Source organism: Oryctolagus cuniculus, chromosome 2 (genome assembly GCF_964237555.1).
Source record: "Oryctolagus cuniculus chromosome 2, mOryCun1.1, whole genome shotgun sequence".
Taxonomy (NCBI): Eukaryota; Metazoa; Chordata; class Mammalia; order Lagomorpha; family Leporidae; genus Oryctolagus; species Oryctolagus cuniculus.
In genome coordinates, this window is record NC_091433.1 from 93225730 (window position 1) to 93246628 (window position 20899).

General features: G+C 46.3%; 1 protein-coding gene across 1 annotated transcript in view; it reads left to right on the forward strand.

Moving 5' to 3' along the window:
• HGSNAT (heparan-alpha-glucosaminide N-acetyltransferase) overlaps nt 1-20741 on the forward strand; it is a 76174-nt gene extending 55433 nt beyond the window's left edge. The window contains exon 18 of the mRNA XM_051832323.2: nt 734-20741. Coding sequence (XP_051688283.2) covers nt 734-774 — 41 coding nt within the window. The 3' untranslated portion in view covers nt 775-20741. The remainder of the gene's footprint in view (nt 1-733) is intronic.
• The last annotated feature ends 158 nt before the right edge of the window (nt 20742-20899 follow it).

Genomic DNA, 20899 nt, shown 5'->3' on the forward strand with positions numbered 1-20899 from the left:
TTGGATCTATTCCCATATTTGTCCCAGGGCTGAGGAGGTGGACTTGGGTGAGCAGATGGGACTGACTTGGGTGCTTTCTTGGATGTGTGAGCAGCCCTGGTTCAAACATGGATGAAGCAGGTGTTGGGAGCCCTGCAGGGGTCACACTGAGCTTTCTATAGGACTCAGGGGAGAATAGGGGCACAGTGACTATGGAGATGGTCACTGTCTTAGGGTCAGTGTTCAGTCCATGGAACAGGTAGAGTACACAGCTAGGGTGCAGAGGAGGCAGAGGGAGCAGTGGGGACCCTCCAAAGGGGGTGGACACAGGATTCCCCTTGCAGCACTGGGCAATGAGCAGGCCTGACCCCTTGGGGTCAGATTGGCAGCTGGTCACTTCTTGCTGAGGGGGCCTATGCGTACCACTGCTGGGCAATCTGTCCCTTCTAAAACTTTCCTTTCTCACTTCCCAGGATGGCTCTCTGCCCAGAAAGGAGGCCTGAATTTGAGGTCAGAGCTCCCTATGGACTCTGAGGGTCCCTGCCAGGCCCCCACTTCCTGTGCCCCCACATCACTGGCCCCTCCTGGGTGTCTACTGACAGGAAGGCTGTGTCTTCCCTTCCCTTCACAGTGTCCTGTGCTGAGTCTTGGGGCTGAATGCAGATGCAGAGGACCCTTCCCTGGACCTACTCCAGAGGTGGACTGTGTATGAATTGGCTCAGGTCCTCATGACTCTGCCTCCTTTGCCTTTCAGAGAAGATGCTGCCCTGTGACAGAGCCCTAGAGGAAAAGTGAAGGCCTCAGGGTGAAGAGAGGAATGGAGACTTACAAAATCTATTCAATGAAATAATCACTGAAAACATCTCCCACCTGGAGACCAATGTGGACATCCAAGTATATGTGAACATCTGAAGTATAGGATGCCCACAAGAACACAAATAGGCCTGACCAGAAAAGAGCCCCACTGTTGACACATCATAGTCAAACTCTAAAAATTACCACACAAAGTGAGAATCTAAAATTAGCAAGACAAAGGGCCATGTCATTTTTAATGAACCCTCATTAGTCCCTGGCAGATTTTTCCACAGAAACTTCACAGGCCGGGAGGGAATGGATGATACATCCCAAGTTCTGAAAGGAAATAATTGCCAACCAAAATACTTCACCCAGAAAGTGTATCTTCCACAAATGGAGGAGTAAGACTTCCCAAGATAGTAAAACAGGAAACTCATCCATCAAGCCAGCTTTACAAAAGATACTTAAGGGAGTCCTCCAAACAGAAAAAAGAATCACCATCATGCAAACACGTAAAAAAAAAAAAGGTATTAAAAGCACAAAAAGTCTTTAAATGACAGGATCAAGTTATTACTTGAATAATAATGTTGAATGAAAATGGACTAAACCCACCAATTAAGGTTGAGATTCACTAATTTAGGATTATTAAAAAAAAAAACAAAACCAGCCACATGCTGCCTTTATGAAACACAATGGTCACCACAGGCTGAAAGTTAAAGGATGGAAAAAGATCCCATGCAAATAGAAACCAAAAGCTAGTAGGTGAAACTATATAGAAATAAAAAGTAATAGATTTTATGGGTCAGTACTGCGGTGCAGTGGGTTAAGCTGCTGCTTGTGATGCCAGCATCCCGTATCAGAGCACCAGAAAGACCTGACTGTTCTGCTTCTGCTCCAACTTGCTATTAATGCAGCTAGAAAAGCAACAGCAGATGGCCCAAGTACTTGGGTCCTTGCAACACACATGGGAAATTAGGATGGAGATCCTCATTCCTGGCCTGGTCTGGCCCAGCCTTGGCTGTTGCAGCCATTTAGGGAGTGAGCCAGCAAATAGAAGCTTGCTCTCGCTGTCCACTCTTTCTCCCTCCCTCTCTCTGTCACCCCACCTTTCAAATAAACCTTAAAAAAAAAAAAAACAAACAAACAAAAAAAACAGAATAATAGCTTTCAAGCAAAAACTTGAGACAAATAAGGATGCAATATGATGATCAAGGGATCAATTTAGCAAGAAGGTATGACAGCTGTGAATGTAATACACTTAATGCTAGTGAAACAAGTTTTGTAAGATATTAAAGAGGAGAGATAGATTCCAATACAACAATATTTGGGGACTTCTATATCCCACTTAAAAATTAAATTTACACATTTGAAGGTGCAAGATAGACACAGACAGATCTCATCCACTCTCAAAATTCCCACAACAGCTAGGGGTGTGTTATACCAAAGCCAGGAGTGAGGAACTCAATCTGGGTTTCCCACATGGGTGTCAGGGTTCCAAGTACCCGAGCCATCAACCGCTGCCTCCCAAGGTCTGTATGAGTAGGCAGCTGGAGTCAGGAGCCAGATGCATGCATTGAATGCAGGCACTCCAGTAAGAGATGCAAGAATCCTAAATGTTAGGTCGCAGCCGGCGCCACGGCTCAATAGGCTAATCCTCCACCTAGCGGCGCTGGCACATTGGGTTCTAGTCCTGGTCGGGGCGCCAGATTCTTTCCCAGTTGCCCCTCTTCCAGGCCAGCTCTCTGCTGTGGCCCAGGAAGGCAGTGGAGGATGGCCCAAGTGCTTGGGCCCTGCACCCCATGGGAGACCAGGAGAAGCACCTGGCTCCTGCCTTCGGATCAGTGCGGTGTGCTGGCCGCAGTGCGCTGGCCGTGGCGGCCATTGGAGAGTGAACCAACGGCAAAGGAAGACCTTTCTCTCTGTCTCTATCACTATCCACTCTGCCTGTCAAAAAAAAAAAAAAAGTCTGCTGCAGTTGGTTTTTAAAAATTTTTTGAAAAATTTTAAAGTTAAAATGCTTAAATATAAGTATTTTTATTAACTTATTTTTATTTGAAAAGTAGAGTGATAGAGGAAGAGGCAGAGAAATAGATTTTCTGTTTACTAGCTCACTTCCCAAATAGTAGCAATGGCTGGGCCAAAGCCAGGAACCTGGAACTCCATCTGAGTCTCTCCTGTGGGTGGCAGGGATCCAAGTACTTGGGACATCTGCTGGTTTCCAATAGCAGGGATCAGGATTGGAAGCAGAGCAACTGAGTCTGGTGCTTCAATATAGGATGCCAGTGTCACAGGCAGCCACTTAACCTGTTGTGCTACAATGTTGACCTTTGTGCCAATCCAGGGCCTGGTAGCGTCTTTGAGAACCTGGGCTTCTCCACAGAGTGGAGGCCATTACCGCACTCTGTGAGGGAGCAAGAACAAAAGCTTTAGATCCGCTTTTGGGTTCCTTGCCTATGGTATGGGTCTGAGCGCAGATCCCGACTCCGACTACGCTGAGAAACTTCCCAGTCCCCTGCAGTCTTCCTCAAAAGCAGCTCAACCCCGCCTCGGACGTAGGCCATCCCCACGAGTTTGAAGAGCCCGCCTAATGCCCCTGCCTGCCCGCCCGGAACGAAAGCAGCCCTGGCTATATAAGCATCTAGTCTGTGCAAGGGAAGCTTTGCGCACCTGCTCTGGCTGGTGAGTTTGTGTTGTCACCCCTATGTCGTCTTCTTATACTCTGAGCACCTGGGGATTTGTTAAGCAGATTTGCAGGTTTAAAACAGAAGAGCCTAGAGGAAAGTCGGGAGGCTCATGAACGTTCAAAGAAAGCAAAAAAGATGATTAGTCTGAAGGCTGAACTCTACCATAAGCAGTGCCATGCTGAGAAAATACAGATGACAAAGACTATCAAGGTGCATGAGAAGAGAAACACCAAATGAAAACATGGTAAAAAGACTCCCAAGGGAGTAGTACTTGCCTATCTGCTGGCAGAGAGGGATGGTACCAAGCTAAAGTACTTTCCAATACGATTAAACAAAGATGAAAAGACAAGGCAGGAAAATGGGAAGTCCCTCTGCCTAAAGTTCGTGTGCAGGGAGAAACACAGTATTAAAAATTATTTGGACAGGAAAAAGAAGTCGTTGGAAGAGGATGGTTACCAAAGTTTGCTTTGTTAGAGATGGCTTTACAAGAAAACCACCTAAATATGAAAGATTCATTAGGCCAGTGGTCTTGAGGTTTCTTTTTTAATGTAGCTTTTTTTTTTTTAAGATTTATTTATTTGAAAGCGGAGTTACAGAGAGGCAGAGGCAGACAGAGAGAGCGAGGTCTTCCATCCACTGGTTCACTCTCTAAATGGCCACTGGTTCACTCTCTAAATGGCCGCAATGGCCGAGGCTGAACTGATCTGAAGCCAGGAGCCAGGAGCTTCTTCCAGGTCTCTCATATGGGTGCAGGGGCCATCTTGGGCCATCTCCTACTACTTTCCCAGGCCACAGCAGAGAGCTGTATTGGAGGTGGAGCTGCTGGACATGAATCAGCGCCTATATGGGATGCCAGTGCTACAGGTGGCGGCCCCCTAGGCTTGTGTTTTAAGAAGTGAGAGCCACCTTCTGTCTACCAATAATTGGTGTATAAAAAGAAACCATCCTCCTTGTTATTTACAACTTTGGGTGTAATTACCAAAGGTACTGCCATTGAGGTGATTGTGAATGAGTTGGGCCTTGTGACACAGGGAGGCACGAGGAAACATGCCCAGTTACCAACAATCCTGAGGTGGGTGCCTAAATACAGCCTTATTTGACAGAAATTTCATATAAGTAACTTCTTTTTTTAAAGATTTATTTATTTGAAAGATTTACACAGAGAGAGGAGAGGCAGAGAGAGAGAGAGAGAGAGTCTTCCATCCCCTGGTTCACTCCCCAATTGCCTGCAACAGCTGGAGCTATGCCGATCCAAAGCCAGGAGCCAGGAGCCTACTCTGGGTCTCCTACTCCGGGTGCAGGGGCCCAAGGACCTGTGCCATCCTCTGCTGCTTTCCCAGGCCACAGCAGAGAGCTGGATCGAAAGTGGAGCAGCTGAGTCATGCACTGGTGCCCATTTGGGATACTGGCATTGCAGGCGGCGGCTTTACCCACAACACCACAGTGCCAGCCCTGAAATAAAGTGATTTAATATAATTAGGAAAACCAGTTCAAGAAATGCACTATAGACTATTCCAATATTGGTGTGAGGAGGAAGATGGGGGAAAGGAAGGGCAGGAGGAAAAGAGGTATAGATAGATGGATGGATAGATGATAGAACACAATGGTAAAAATTAAACCAGAACCAGGAGTCTCTGGCATCCCAAGCAACAGCTTAACCCATTGTGCCACAACTTCTGCCCCAAATAACATTTTAAAAAGATTTATTTATTTATTTGAAAGGCAGAGTTACAGGGGAGGGGCAGGGAGAGATATCTTCCATCTACTGGTTCATTCCTCAAATGACTACAATAGTCAGGGCTGAGCCAGGCTGAAGCTGGGAGCCTGGAACTCCTTCCAGTCTTTCACATGAGTGACAAGGGCCCGATCACTTGAACCACGTATATTAGCAAGGAGCAAGATCAGAAGTGGAGCATTCAGGACTTGAACCGGCACCCCTATAGGATGCTGGCATTGCAGATGATGGGTTAACTGGTGGGTCAAACTCACATACATTAAGATGGCCACTATCCTGGCATTATGGTACAATGGGTTGCAACAGTGGCATCCCATATCAGAGTGCCATTTTGAGTCCTGGCTGCTCTGCCTCTGACACCACTCCCTGCTAATGTACCTGGAAAGGCAGCAGATGATGAGCCAAGTACTTGGGCCTCTGTCACTCACATGGAAGACCCAGATAGAGTTCCTGGCTCCTGGCTTCAGCCTGGTACAGCCCCTTATTTATAGCCATTTAGGGACTGAACCATCAGATAGATAGTCTCTCTCACTCTGCCTTTCAAATAAATAAATTTTAAAAAATTTAAAAATATGGTCACTATGAAAATAACAGAGTACCAAGTGGGTGTGGATATAGAGTGATTGGAACCCTTGTGCACTGGGTGGTGAGAATGTAAAATGATGCAGCCATTGTGGGTAATAGTACAGAGGCTCATCCAAAAAAGTTATAACAGAATTATCATAGGATTCTGACATCCTACTACTGGCTATGTATCCAAAATAATTCAAATCTGAATCTCAAAGACCTCTTGAAATATATTTGTTCTTTGCAGCATTAGTCATAGTAGTTAAGGAGGAGAAACAACCTGAGTGCCCACAATGCATGAATGACAAATGAAATTTGGAATATACAGTGTAATATCATGCAGCCTTTTAAGTGAGGGAAATCATTCACATGCCACAGATAGATAAGGACACTATATTAAGTGAAACCAGTGAGTGACAAAACAGTAATGTATGGTTCAACTGTTATGAAATATATACAGTAGTTAAAATAATATAAGCAAATTAAAAGGGTGGTTGAAGAGGTCTGAAAGAAGGCCAGAGAAGGAATTGATGTATAATGGATATAAAGTTGCAGGACCTATGCTGTGGCATAACAGGTTAAGCCACTGCCTGCAATGCCAGCATCCCATATGGGTGCCAGTTAGAGTCCCAGTTGTACCACTTCCAATCCAGCACCCTGCTAATGTACCTGAGAAAGCAGCAGAAGATGGCCCAAGTATTGGGCCCCTGCACCCATGTGGGAGACCCAGAAGAGGCTCCTGGTTCCTGGTCACTGGCCCAGCCCAGGCAGTTGTGGCCATTTGGGGAGTGAACCAGTTGATATAAGATGCATAAATAGGCTGGCACCGTGGCTCACTTGGCTAATCCTCTGCCTGTGGCACCGGCACCCTGGCTAGTCCCGGTTGCTGCTCTTCCAGTCCAGCTCTCTGCTGTGGCCTGAGGGGGGGGGGCAGTGGAGGATGGCCCAAGTGCTTGGGCCCTGCACCTGCATGGGAGACCAGGAGGAAGCACTTGGCTTCTGGCTTTGGATCAGCGTGGTGCGCCAGCCGTGGCGGCCATTGGAGGGTGAACCAACAGAAAAGGAAGACCTTTCTCTCTCTCTCTGTCTCTCTCTGTCTCTCTCTAACTCTGCCTGTCCAAAAAAAAAAAAAAAAAAAAAGATGGATAAATAAACCTCTTAAAAACAGTTCTACAGATCTATTTTGCAGCAATCAATATAATTAACACTATTTAGTTATACAGTTAAAATGATTGAGGTAGAAATTGTATGTTTTAGCGCAATACAAACTTTCAAATAATAGATAATATAAGATTGCATAAATAGGAAAGAAACAATTGTATGTAGTCTACCAGAGAAACAGATTAATAGAATACAAAGAACTATGTCATCAAATGCTTAGAATAAGTAAACTTGATGGATATATTAAAAAAGTTAAAAGGCACAATTAATGAACCATACTCTGTTTCCCCTAATTTTTAATGCAAATTTCCACTATTTCTCTCACCATTCTTAGCCTCTGGTAATCAACATTGTCTGTTCAGTTTGATGGTTTTTTGTTTGTTTGTTTTAGCTCCCACATAAAATGGGGAACATGTGGTATATTTCTTTCTGTCTGGTTTATTTTGCTCAACATAATGACTTCTAGTTCCATCAACTTTACTGCAAGTGGCAGGATTTCATTCCTTTTTATGGCTGAATAGTATTCTATTGTGATTTTCCTGCATTTTATTTTGTTTTAAAAATATTTGTTTATTTGAAAGGCAGTTACAGAGAGAGAGGGAGAAACAGAGAGATCTTCCATCCACTGATTCACTCCCAAGATGGCTGCGGTTGCCAGAGCTGAGCCACTCTGAAGCCAGGAGCCAGGAACTTCTTCCAGGTCTCCTATGTGGATGTGGGGCCCCAAGCACTTGGGTCATCTTCTGCTGCTATCCCGGGCACATTAGCAGGGAGCTAGATCAGAAGTGGAGCAGCTGGGACTCAAACTGGCACCCATAGGGGATGGGGTGCTGCAGGTGGCAGCTTTACCCACTATGCCACAGTACTAGCCCCTGAATATACCACATTTTAAATTAAAGACTTCTAAAATAACTGGAACTGTTTTTGAAATACAGATTAAAGATTAGAGTTAAATAGCCAGACAGGTGATTCACTGTAAAGGAAATCCCTACCCAAAAACCATTAGGGGGGGATTTGCCCACTAGGGGCACCATTTGGGGATCCTGTGTCTGAGTTTGTGTTTCCAGAGCAGCCCAGGCACTGAGAGATTACATACAGGGAAGGAGTGAGTGTTACTGCAAGTAAGGGAGAGAACAGGTGTTAAATCATCGTTTAAGATGCACTAAGAGGTGCTGGCTGCAGCATCCTCCCCCAACTCCCACCACACAGCAGTCACATGGCATTTGAAAGTGCATTTCCTGGAGCCAGTGCCATGGCTCATTTGGTTGATCCTCTGCCTGCAGTGCCGGCATCCCATATGGGCACCAGGTTCTAGTCCAGGTTGTTCCTCTTCCAGTCCAGCTCTCTGCTGTGGCCTGGGAGGGCAGTGAAGGATGGCCCAAGTGCTTGGGCTCCTGCACCTGCATGGGAAACCAGGAAAAAGCACCTGGCTCCTGGCTTTGGATCGGCCATTTGGGGAGTGAACCAACGGAAGGAAGACCTTTCTCTCTGTCTCTCTCACTGTCTATAACTCAACCTGTCAAAAAAAGAAAAAAAAAGAAAGTGCATTTCCTTCACCAACTATGCCATGAAAGAATCCTCAAGAGACCATGATCTGTGGAGCCAGAAATGCTGGGTTGAGTTCCGGTGCCACCCCGACTGGGCCCGTGAGCTCTGGCAGCCACCTACCTCTTTGAGCTGCGTTTACTTAACCAAACTGAGATAATAGCAGCACCCACCTTCCAGGCTGTGGTACAAATGAAGTGAATTAATGTGTGCAAGAGTGTTTCATGTATCACTGGAAGTGTCTTCCAAATGTTTGTGGTAAATGCAAGCCTGAAGAAAGTATGCATGGGTTCTCAAAATGTTTAATACTAGAAATAAGCTCAGTATTTTTATTTTTTACCCATTTGAGAGGCAGAGAGAAAGGAGACAAATCAAGAGAGGCAGAGAGAAAGGAGACAAATCAAGCAAGTGAGTGCCCATTTTCTTATGTACTCTTCAAATACAACAGCTGGGGCTGAATCAGGGAGCCAGGACTCAAGAGCTTGGAACTCCATCTAGGTCTGCATGTATGTGGCAGGGCCACAAGAACTTGGATCATCTTTTGCTTCTTTAAAAATGTTATAGGAAGCAGAAAATAAACTGCAAAAATTAACTTGTGATTGGATTTCAGAAAATGATGATATCTGACTTCTTTATTAAATTTACCATTAAGCAAAGTAAGAAAAAAGTGAAAGGATTTTATTAGCAAAGCAAATAGGTCATCTGTGCACAAGACAATGTAAGAGGAGATGTGCTAAGTGAAATGCAGTGTTATGGAATGAATGATTGACTTGTAGGTCAGAAAGTTGTATATTCCAGATTTTTTAAGAAAGCTTTTATTTGATATAAATTTCATAGGTACAGCTTTTGGAATACAGCAGTTCCTCCTCCCATACCCACCCGCTCACCCCCACTCCTGTCCCACATCCTACTACCTCTCCCATCCCATTCTTCATTAAGATTCATTTTTAATTATCTTTATATACAGAAGACCAACTCATTACTAAGTAAAGATTTCAAGAGTTTACACCCACACAGAAACACAAAGTATAAAGTACTGTTTGAGTACTAGTTTTACTGTTAATTCTCATAGTAAAACACATTAAGGAAAGAGTTCCTACATGGGGAGCAAGTGCACAGTGACTCTGGTTGTTGATTTAACAATTGACACTCTTATTTATGATATCAGTGATCACCCGAGGCTCTTGTCATGAGCTGCCAAGGCTATGGAAGCCTTTTGAGTCCACAAACTACGTCAGTATTCAGACAGGGCCACAGTAAAATGGAAGACCTCATGTCTGTAAGTTGAGAGGTCTCTGTGTCTTGTTGAGTGGCCCTGTCCTCCCAGAGCTGGCTGAGGAGCCAGAGTTAACTATCATGTGTGAGCCAAGCTATCCAGCTGCAGTAAATTTACTGTTTCTATTTGTTTTGAAAGTCATGCTCAGTTTTCACTAAAGTCTAATTAAAATTTGCAAACTAATGCCAGCTGGACTCAGCCTCAAGGTTAAAAGGAACCAGGGGCAAGCATTTGGTGGTTAAGATGCCCATGTCCCTTATTGTAGTACCTGGGTTGGAGGCCTGGCTCTGGTTCCTGATTCTGGCTTTCTGCGACTACAGATTCGTGGAGGCAGCAGGTGATGGGTCAAGCGATTGGGCCTTCTACCCACTGGGATACCTGGGCTGACTTTCTGACTCCTAGCTTTGGTCCAGTCTGGATTTGGCTAATGTAGGAATTTGGGAAGTGAACCAGTGGATGAGAGTTTTTGTTTGTGTTTTTCTTTTTTAAAGACTCATTTATTTATTTGAAAGTCAGAGTTACACAGAGAGAGGAGAGGGAGGAAGAGCGAGAAAGAGAGAGAGAGAGAGAGAGGTCTTCCATCTGCTGGTTCACTCCCCAATTGGCCGCAATGGCTGGAGCTGCGCTGATCCAATGCCAGGAGCCAGGAGCTTCCTTGAGGTCTCCCACATAGGTGCAGGGGCCCAAGGACTTGGGCCATCTTCTGCTGCTTTCCCAGGCCACAGCAGAGAGCTGGATTATAAGTGGAGCAGCCAGGTCTCAAACCAGCACCCATATGGGAAGCCAGCGTTTCAGGCCAGGGCGTTAACCAGCTGCACCACAGTGCCAACCCCACATTTTTCTTTTTTCTGTTCATTTCTGTCTCTCTGCCTCCCAAATGAAAACGAATCAGGGTCTATTCATCACTGGCAGCCAAGGTGAAGTTGAATCTGCAGGGGTTAGAACATCAGGAACTCAACCCCTCACCCCCAAGTGAAGATGTGCCCCCTCATCCCCAGCCTCAGACCATTGAGCTTTTGTTTACATGAAGAGACATTTCCTGCCCAGAATGCCTAGCATGGAGAGCTTCTGGCTGTGAGCTAAAGCAAGTGTCAGGGAGGTGTCCTCTTCTCTCAGAAGCTGCTGCCCAAGCCTCCGTCCATCCCTTCCCCCCGCACCCCCCTCACTGTCATAATGCAAGGAGCACTGCCTCTCTCTACTGGAGAGTGTAAGGAGAGTGTGTGTCAGGTGCTACAGTTTCCTGTCATTCATGGGCTCCCTGGGGAAGCTTGTGAGCATTTCTGGTTTATTTTTTGTGTCAACTCGGGCTGGGCCATGGTGCCCGGCTAAAAGTGTTCAAACATTATTCTGAGCATTCCTGGGGAACATATATTTTTTTTATTACATTAACATGTACATTGATTGACTTTGTGTAAGGCACATTGCACAGTGTGTGTGGGCTTCTTCCCATCAGTGGAAGGGCCCAGCAGAACAGAGACTGACCTCCCCAGAGCAAGGGGAGTAAGTGACTCTGGCAGACATCCTTGCACTCGAGTGGCACCGTCACCTCTTCTGAGTTGGCACCTTTCCAGCCCACACTGTCAGCATCTGTCTGATAATCTGTTTCTCTAATCAGACCCTAATACAAGTAGAAGGGTGCAGTCCATGGAACAGTTGGAATACACAGCTAGGGTGCAGAAGAGGCAGAGGGAGCAGTGAGGACCCTCTAAAGGGCATGGGGACAACCACGGGATGGACACAGGATGCCTCTTGTAGCACTGGGCAGTGCACAAGCCTGGACCCTGGAGTCAGGTTGATGGTTGGGTCACTTCCTGCTGAGGGGGGCTATACCATCCACTGCAGGCAGCCTGTCCTTTCTCCATTCCTGGAAATATTGCTGCTCCCTGCCCAGGAGGGAGACCCAACTGTGAGGCCAGAGCTCCCTGTGGACACTCAGGACCCTGCCTGGCCCCCACCTCCTGTGCTTCAGGATCACTGGTCCCTGCCGGGTGTCCACCAGCAGGAAGGTGTCATTGTCCCTTCCCCACTGTGTCCTGGGCTGAGTCTCGGGGCTGAGTGGGATGCAAATGGCTTTTCCCTGGCCACTCAGGAAGTGGAGGTCACCCAGCCTGGCTCAGGTCCACATGGTTTGCCTCACTTGCCTTCCAGAGAGAAGATGCTTCCCTGTAGCAGGCAGTGTCCTGATGCAAAGGTGAGAGCCTGGGAGACCTTAGGAGTTGTTTTAAAGAGGAAATTAGGTGGGCCCCAGAGACAAGGGAGAAAAATCAGACTCCTAAGGAGGGCAGATATCCTAATCTCTGTTTTCTGAAATCCCTATTCCAGTTCCCCATAGGTGTTGACGTGTCCGGACAGATGCCACAATCTTTCTTCCTCATAGGTGTCCACGTGTCTGAGCAGTCCTGATTTCAGTTCTCTGTAAACCCCCCATTCAAGTTCCTCATAAATATGGGGAGGAGGTCTCAAGTTCCTCATGGGTGGTCCTGAATCAGGCAGGCTTCAACCCAACCCACCAATGCTGTGAAGGGTGAGGCTTGGTGCTGATGAACCTGTAAATATTCTAAGAACCCTAGATTGGAAGCTCAGTCTTGGGAAGCAATTTTACCGAGCCCTTCGATGTTAATAAACTTCTGATCCTCCACTCAACCTCTGGTGCCCATGTGAACTAAGGGAACTTCCCCCACCCAGCTTTCTGTAACATTTTGGGGCATTGGCCGGGGAACACCAACCTTGCCCATTACCAAGTGTTGGGGAATTCCACAGTGTTCACACATGGCTGGCCCTTGTGGGACTCAGCTGGGGCTGGGGGATAGCCCGTGGACAACTTGAAGGCACCCTCCCCCCAAGACGAGACCAGTGGACTGGGCCTCCTGGACTTGAGAACACCCAGTTATCAGACTCGCCTTTGTGTGGAAGCAGGCGACTGATAACCTCCCAGCAACCCTTGTGATTGTTTCTGTTAGGTCTTCACAGGGAGGCACCTGTCTGATGTCTGTAACAAAAGTGAGTGCACGTGTAGTGTGAGTGTGTTTGTGGCACCACAGCCATGCTGCTTCTGAGTCTCATTGGACCCTAACCTGCAGGTCTGTTTTCTGCCAGGTGAGTGAAGCCATCTCTGTCTAGATCAGTGATGGTTCCAGAGGTCTCTGTTTCTTGTCACATGCCACTGACATTGGGTGGCATATTAGGAGGGTCCCATTCAAAGCCTACTGTCCTAGATAGTAGGATCAAAACTTTAAAAAAGGGTCACAAGCTTTGAAATGTTTTCTTCGTGATAAAAAAAAAAAAAGACAGTTTAATTTTTTCTCTTCAGTTTGTGGTCTGTTAGCTCTACCCATTTTGCTGGGTGTGTGTGTGTTGAAATAGGTTACAAAAGGTGTGAGCAAGTCACAAAAGATGTAAGAAAACTAAATATCTTTGTGGGTGAGAAAACTAAATGCTTTTGTGTAGTTTTTTTTTTTTTTTTTTTGACAGGCAGACTTAGACAATGAGAGAGAGGGAGAGATAGAAAGGTCTTCCTTCTGTTGGTTCACCCCCAAAATGGTCGCTATGGCCAGTGTGCTGCACCGATCTGAAGCCAGGAGCCAGGTGCCTCCCCCTGGTCTCGCATGTGGGTGCAGGGCCCAAGGACTTGGGCCATCCTCCACTGCCTTCCCCGGGCCACAGAAGAGAGCTGGACTTTAAGAGGAGCAACAGGGACAGAATCCGGCCCCCCAACCGGGACTAGAACTCAAGAGTGCCAGCGCCGCATGTGGAGGATTAGCCTAGTGAGCCTCGGTGCCAGCCTTTGTATACTACTACTACTACTACTACTTCTTCTTCTTCTTCTTCTTCTTCTTTTTGACAGGCAGGGTGGACAGTGAGAGAGACAGAGAGAAAGATCTTATTTCACTCAACGTGATGTCCTCCAGTTGTGTTCATTTTGCTGCAGATGGTAGAAATTATTTCTTTTTATAGCTGAATAATATTCCACTGTGTATATATATCACATTTTCTTTCTCTATTCAGTTGACACCTTGGTTGTCAAATTGTTGCAGGCAGGCTTCAACCCAACCCACCAATGCTGTGAAGGGTGAGGCTTGGTGCTGATGAACCTGTAAATATTCTAAGAACCCTAGATTGGAAGCTCAGTCTTGGGAAGCAATTTTACCGAGCCCTTCGATGTTAATAAACTTCTGATCCTCCACTCAACCTCTGGTGCCCATGTGAACTAAGGGAACTTCCCCCACCCAGCTTTCTGTAACATTTTGGGGCATTGGCCGGGGAACACCAACCTTGCCCATTACCAAGTTTTGAATACTGTGTGTAAACAGTGCTGCTACGAACATGTGGTGTAGGTATTTCTTTGATATATTGTATTCAAGTCTCCCACCCCAAACCCTTTTATTTCAGGAATGCAAGCTTTATACATTTCATAATTACTACTTTAAGAACATGGTGTGTGGGGAGCAACTCGGACTAGACTAAGTTACTGGAATTAAGACTTATTCTATGCATCTGCTCTCCCACAATATGGCGCTGGGAGAGGAGGAAACAGCTTCTACACAGCTGCCTCCAGTTCAACCAATAAACTGTAGGACCTGCTCCTGATTGGAGGAGAGCAGCGTACTCGGCGTGTGGGTAGCAGAGTTGGGATTGGTGAAAGAGGACTATAAAGGAGGAGAGAGACAACATGCACCTGGAACATCTGAGGGAACACCTGTGCAGCCCCCGAGAGAGCCGGCCAGCGGTGTGCCGCTCCCCCGCGGAAGTGGGGAAAGTGGCAGGGGGAACCGCCCTTCCACGGAGGTGGAAGGGATGGTAGCCAACCCGGGAAGAACCAGCAGCAAACCCGGGGAGGGCTGAGCAGACGAAAGAACAACGCAGGGTCCTGTGTCGTTCCTCCACGAAGAGGGGGAGCGACAATGGTGATTCTTCCCACTGTACTTGCCCTTCCACCCACTCTCCCACCCCTCTTCCTCCTCCCTCTCCTATTCCCACTTTCATTTTTTGCTAAGATCTATTTTCAATTAACTTTATACAAATATGATTAACTCTATGTTAAGTAAAGAGTTCAACAAATAGTATGAAAAAAAAAAAACACAAAAAAACCTGTTCCTCAACAGTCAAGACAAGGGCTGTCCAAAGTCAGTATATACATCAGTATGTTAACAAATACTTAAAAGTAGACATGATCTTAGGTTTTAAAATCTGTTTTGGGGACGACTGCAGTATCTCCTTTTAATAATTTTCTTCTTAACTGGTTGTACTCTGTCAATTTCCTAGTCAGATCCTAGAAACTCTTTTCTGGTTCTATTTAAAAAGAGCTGAGTTTTAAAAGAGTTAAGATTGTTGTTAGATATTTATTTATTTTAAAGTATTTGAGTAACCATTTCTTTTATAACTGTGAACAAACCTGATCTCTAACTGGTTAAATAACCCTGACTAAATAAATGGATACTATTACACAATGTTAAATTTTATTTTGACTAGATAGTTTAAGCCCCTTTGGCATCTTTGACAGGCATCCTAAAAATTTAAAAGTTCTAAATTCTTTGGACTTTGATATCTCCAGTTGGGCCCTTGGAGATGTCAAAGGGTATATCTCTCATCTGGTAGAGTCACTAATTAGACTATTTGAATTATATTAAAAGTACTATCAGGATGTAAAGTGGTACTAAACTTTGTTATGATAATATGTTACTGATACAAATGTCCAAAAGTTACGAAAGTCTAATATCTTGTTATGTAGTTATCAGTTATGATGGTTATCTTAATTAAAAAGGCTCAGAGGCATTAAAGGGATAAATGTTTATAAAATCTTACAGGTGCTCTCTAAAATACTGTGTGGAGAGGCTGGTGCTGTAGGGCAGTGGGTTAATGCCCTGGCCTGAGGCGCCAGCATCCCATATGGGAACCAGTTCAAGACTCAGCTGCTCTACTTCCAACCCAGCTCTCTGCTATAGCCTGGGAAATCAGTAGAAGATAGCCAAGTCCTTGGGCCCCTGCACCTGTGTGGGAGACCCAGAAGAAGCTCCTGGTTCCTGGCATTGGATTGGCACAGCTCTGGCCATTGCAGCTAACTGGGGAGTGAACCATTGGATGAAAGACCTCTCTCTCTCTCTCTCTCTCTCTCTCTGCCTCTCCTCTCTCTGTGTAACTCTTACTTTCAAATAAATAAATAAATCTTTAAAAAATAAAATAAAATAAAATAAAATACTGTATGGGATAAGCAAGTGCCTCTTCCTGTTGGTTAATGAGTTTTGTAATTTTAACCATGGCTATTTAAAGTCTGTTGTTATCCACAGTTTTGTATTCTTCTCTAAATGCATACAATCGGATTTATGAAAAGACTCTAACAAATGTGCTTAAATTCAGGTTTTCTGACAAACCTTAAAAATCAATGGACTTGGGGCTGGCATTGTGGCAAAGTGGGTAAGGCCGCCACCTACAGTGCCGGCATCCCATATGGGTGCCAGTTCAACTCCTGGCTGCTCCACTTCTGATCCAGCTCTCTGCTATGGCCTGGGAAAGCCGTAGTAGATGGTCCAAGTCCTCGGGCCCTGCATCTCTGTGGGAGACCTGGAAGAAGCTCCATGTTCATGGCTTCAGATCAATGCAGCTCCAGGCATTGCAGCCATTTAGGGAGTGAACCAGGGGATGGAAGACACCCACCCCACCGCCTCAGCCTCCCTGTAACTCTGCCTTTCAAATAAATCTTAAAAAAAAAAAAAAGATCAATGGACTAGATAAAAGGTTTCACAACATTAAAAGAATGCAATAACAAACTGCTCATGGAAATTAAAACATTGTTGATTATGTGTTTATATGTGTCTTCCGGGTTACAAAGACTCCCTGTGAAGTCTGTTGTATTCTGTACTTTGGGATAGTTCTGCAAACAGATAATACTAAAGTTTAACCATGGACTACAGGTTCTGAAGACACCCTGATAATAGGGACTCCATTTTAGAGCACTGAGACTCCATTTTGAGAAAGCACCACACACTGTGAGACTATGGTCTGAGACTAACTATGGCCTAAAACTTAGATGGTAATAGTACACTGCATCCCACTTGACAGAACACAGACTCCCTAACGTGATTGCTCAAGCTTAAAACAGATAGGTTGCACCTAGATTAATATTAAGATTGCAACTTGTCTATTGATAGGAATGTAATTGATATTGGTTTCACATAGGCTTTAGGTCAGCTTGACTCTAGTAATCATGTACTTCCCCCAATCCTAGCAACCATGTATTCGCCCTCCTCCCCTTGTGGTTTTTGCCTTTATAGACACTGTTGCTATGAGCTTCAGGGTGGAGAGTTCTTAAGTTCCACCACCAGCAATAAAGGACCATCAAATTTTATCAATGTGTGGTGCTCCTCTGTTTGCACTTGCTCAGACACAACAGTTCCAACTGAGAAAAATATATGGCTAACTCAGGTTACTAAGAGCAGGAAGTAATTATAATAGATTAATGGTAATTTTAAAAAAAGCAGTTTAAGATTTTAAAAAGCTATTACTGTTACTGAAGGGAAGGCAGTGGAAGCCATGGGGTTCTTCATGCAAGAAAGAATTCAGGCATGAGACAGAGAGCAGTGATAAGGCTTTATTGGGGATAGGGCATCTGTCAGAAAGGAAGGGCAGGCCAGGTGGGCAGCTCAGCAGAGAGCAGAGAGCTGAGCTCAGCACAGTTTGTATGGACTCCTGTCACTCCCCCTCTTCGCGGAGGAACGACACAGGACCCTGCGCTGTTCTTTTGTCTCCTCGGCCCTCCCCGGGTTTGCTGCTGGTTCTTCCCGGGTTGGCTACTGTCCCTTCCACCTCCGTGGAAGGGCGGTTCCCCCTGCCACTTTCCCCACTTCCGCGGGGGAGCGGCACACCGCCGGCCGGCTCTCTTGGGGGCTGCATAGGTGTTCCTTCAGATAGATGTTCCTGGTGCATGTTGTCTCTCTCCTCCTTTATAGTCCTCTTTCACCAATCCCAACTCTGCTACCCACACGCCGAGTACGCTGCTCTCCTCCAATCAGGAGCAGGTCCTACAGTTTATTGGTTGAACTGGAGGCAGCTGTGTAGAAGCTGTTTCCTCCTCTCCCAGCGCCATATTGTGGGAGAGCAGATGCATAGAATAAGTCTTAATTCCAGTAACTTAGTCTAGTCCGAGTTGCTCCCAGTTGCTCCCCACAGATCCCCCTTTCTTTTTATTTTTGGCGTTGATACGCGCCTGTCTTCGGTGCCCCGCGGCACACACTCTGCTCTACTTGCTAGAGTTGCCCACAGGTGCTTACAAGCCCTACCAATCAGGCAAACCGAGTCCGGGTCCTCTCTTTGCCATGTTGTGAGGAGGTTTTTAGGCGCTGATGCGTGCCTGTGTTCGGTGCCCTGCAGCTCATGCTCTGCTCTGCTAGAACTGCCTGCAGGTGCTTACAAGCCCTACCAATCAGGCAAACCGAATCCAAGCCTTCTCCTTGCCGTATTGTGGGGAGACTTATTGATGTTAATTCGTGCCTGTCTTCGGTGACCTGCGGCGCATAAGCTGCTAGCCGCCCGCAGGTGCTTATCGTCTTACTAATCAGGCAGACCGAATCCAAGCTCTCTCATTGCCATGTTGTGGGGAGGCCTTATTTTTCTCTATTTCTCTATCTCCGGGCATTCCTATTTCTCCCATTTTACTTCTATCTGCCAGCATTCCTATTTCTCTCATTTTACTTCTATACTTCATTTCTCTTATCCCCTCGGCTTCCCGGCGCCCGCCCCGAGGCTGCTTCTCGGCGCCTCACCCCGCGGCGGCTTCCCGGCTCTGCAGCTCTGCGCCGCTTCCCGGCGCCTGCCCTACGACAGCTTCCTGGCTCTGCGCGGCTTGGCTTCGCGAGCTCCGCGGTCTCCACGCCCTTCGCGTCCGTACCACGGCCTTCGCGCCAGCCCCGCGTTCCCTATCTATTCACACCCCCTGCTCTCTCTGCACGCAGCAGCTTCCGCGAGTCACACAGCCTAGCTCACGTTTCCGCCACCGGTATTCAGTCTAAGTTCCCCGGGCTAACCTGGCGAATTCAACCTAGCTCACGTCTGCACCTTTCGGTTTGGCTTCCCGTCTTTTGCTCCCCAGGCTAATCTGACGGATTCCAACCTGGCCCACGTCTCCGCCTCTGGTTCCAGATTTTCGCCCCTTGTTCCCCAGGCTGACTCGACGAATCCCAAGGTAGGTTACATCTCCGCCTCAGCCTGCCCCCGCAGCTTCATCCTCCCTAACATCTTTCTCTACCCAGTATGTTTCCTAACTTTTCTTCCAACAATATTCCCCTCTCATTTTTCCTGGCTTCTCCCCACAGTCCATGTCCAAGTCTAAGTTTCCTCTAGGTTTCACCTTCGCTTTCAACCTTAGAGATTTCTCCCAGCTTCCCCACCATAGTCCGTATCCGAGTCTATGCCTAGGCTTTCAACAGCTTCTTCCGGCACCTTTTCCGTCCGGCTTTTCCCTAGGCTCTTTGCTAGTCTCTCTCTCCGGTATTTTCCCACTTCTTCCTGTTTCTTCCCTCCTGGGTTTCCTATCCGAGTCACGGCACCATTATGTCGCTCCCCCTCTTCGCGGAGGAGCGACAGACTCCCTAGGTTTTTAAGGGAATCTGTTTACCCACCTCCCCCTCTCTTCCAGGACAAAGGATGGAGAGTCCTGGTGGAAGGGTTTGTTTTGTGAAAATTAGCAAATTCCTCCCCAGATTTGCTGGTGCTGAGCTGACTACACTAGCTTCCCTTAGGGCCTCTGAGGTTATATTGCCCCATGTTATCAGAATTTTCCTGGGGGAAGGGCTGGGACTGTTAGGTAGGAAGTTAGAAATTGAGTCTATGTGTGTATGAGAAAGGCCTAAAGACCAGTACCCACTGTGGAAGCTCCAGAAGCCTAGCATTTTGCACTTCAAAGTCCTGCCTGGATCCTGATGACCTTCCAGTGTCTGATACCTTCAGGGGGAAAAACTAAGAAAGGAATTTTTGCTATTTACACCCAACAAGTCCTTTGTTCAGGAGGAGAAGGAGGAGAGGGGGAGAGAAGGCAAGACCCATGCCCTTAAAAACCTCAGCCTAAATGTGAACAGCACACTCTCTCTCAGGTTCTGTCTGGAGAGGTGCCCATCAGTTCTTACGAATGTCCCTATCCTAATAAACCTTGCTATTTTGCTTTCCACTGCTCTCTGTCTCACCTGAATTCTTTCTTGCATAAAGACAAGGACCCTTTGCTTCTCCGGGCAACAAATTCATTGTTACTGAAATGAGAGACCTGAGCCTAGATCAAGGTGCAACTATTTTAAAATAGGCCTCCATCTTGTAACTCAGGCCTGACTGGGCCCTGAACCCTGAGCCAGAAGCTCCTAAAAATAAATAAATGAACTCCCCTTGCAATAAACTCTCCTAGCAACAGCCAAATAACAGATAGCAGAGAAATACCTAAAGTTCCTGGTGTCCTTTCTGGGCAGTTAAGGTGATTAATAACATCCCGAGACCCTGTGGTTTGGCACTACACCCAAGCAGCTCGGACCCTATACTTTAGCCAATCCATTTAAAAGGCATCAACCCCAAAGCCGTTCAGCCACCTTTGCTAGGTCCATTCCCACCACTGGATGCACTAATCAATTCTAAGAGATGTCCTTTAAATTTTCTGCGGGATGAGATGATTTGCTAAATGGTACTATAATGTATAGAATGTCTGAAAACCCTATAAAAACCCTGTTAACTGAAGAGGCGGGGGCTCTCAATTCAAATCCGCTGTGTTGATGATAGTTGAGAGCCCAGGCCCGGACCTGTAATAAAAATTCTTTTGCATTTTACAGTGGTATCGGCTCCTTGATGGTCGAACTGGGCATAACAGAAATTGCTTTATTGTTCTGTCCTCCACATACATATTTTTTGTGTTACTTGTGTGTACATATTGCATGTCTGCTTGGAAAAATTTATTAAAGGCTCTGTTTTAATTGGCTTATACATAAAAGATTGCTCATATAAAATAAAACTGCTAAATCAACACAAATTAGCTTTTTGACTTATGTGACATAAATAAATCTTTGCTAAATAGGTTTTTTAAAACTTGTTGCTGGCTGGTGCTGCGGCTCACTAGGATAATCCTCCGCCTGCGGCGCTGGCACCCCGGGTTCTAGTCCCGCTTGGGGCGCCGAATTCTGTCCCTGTTGC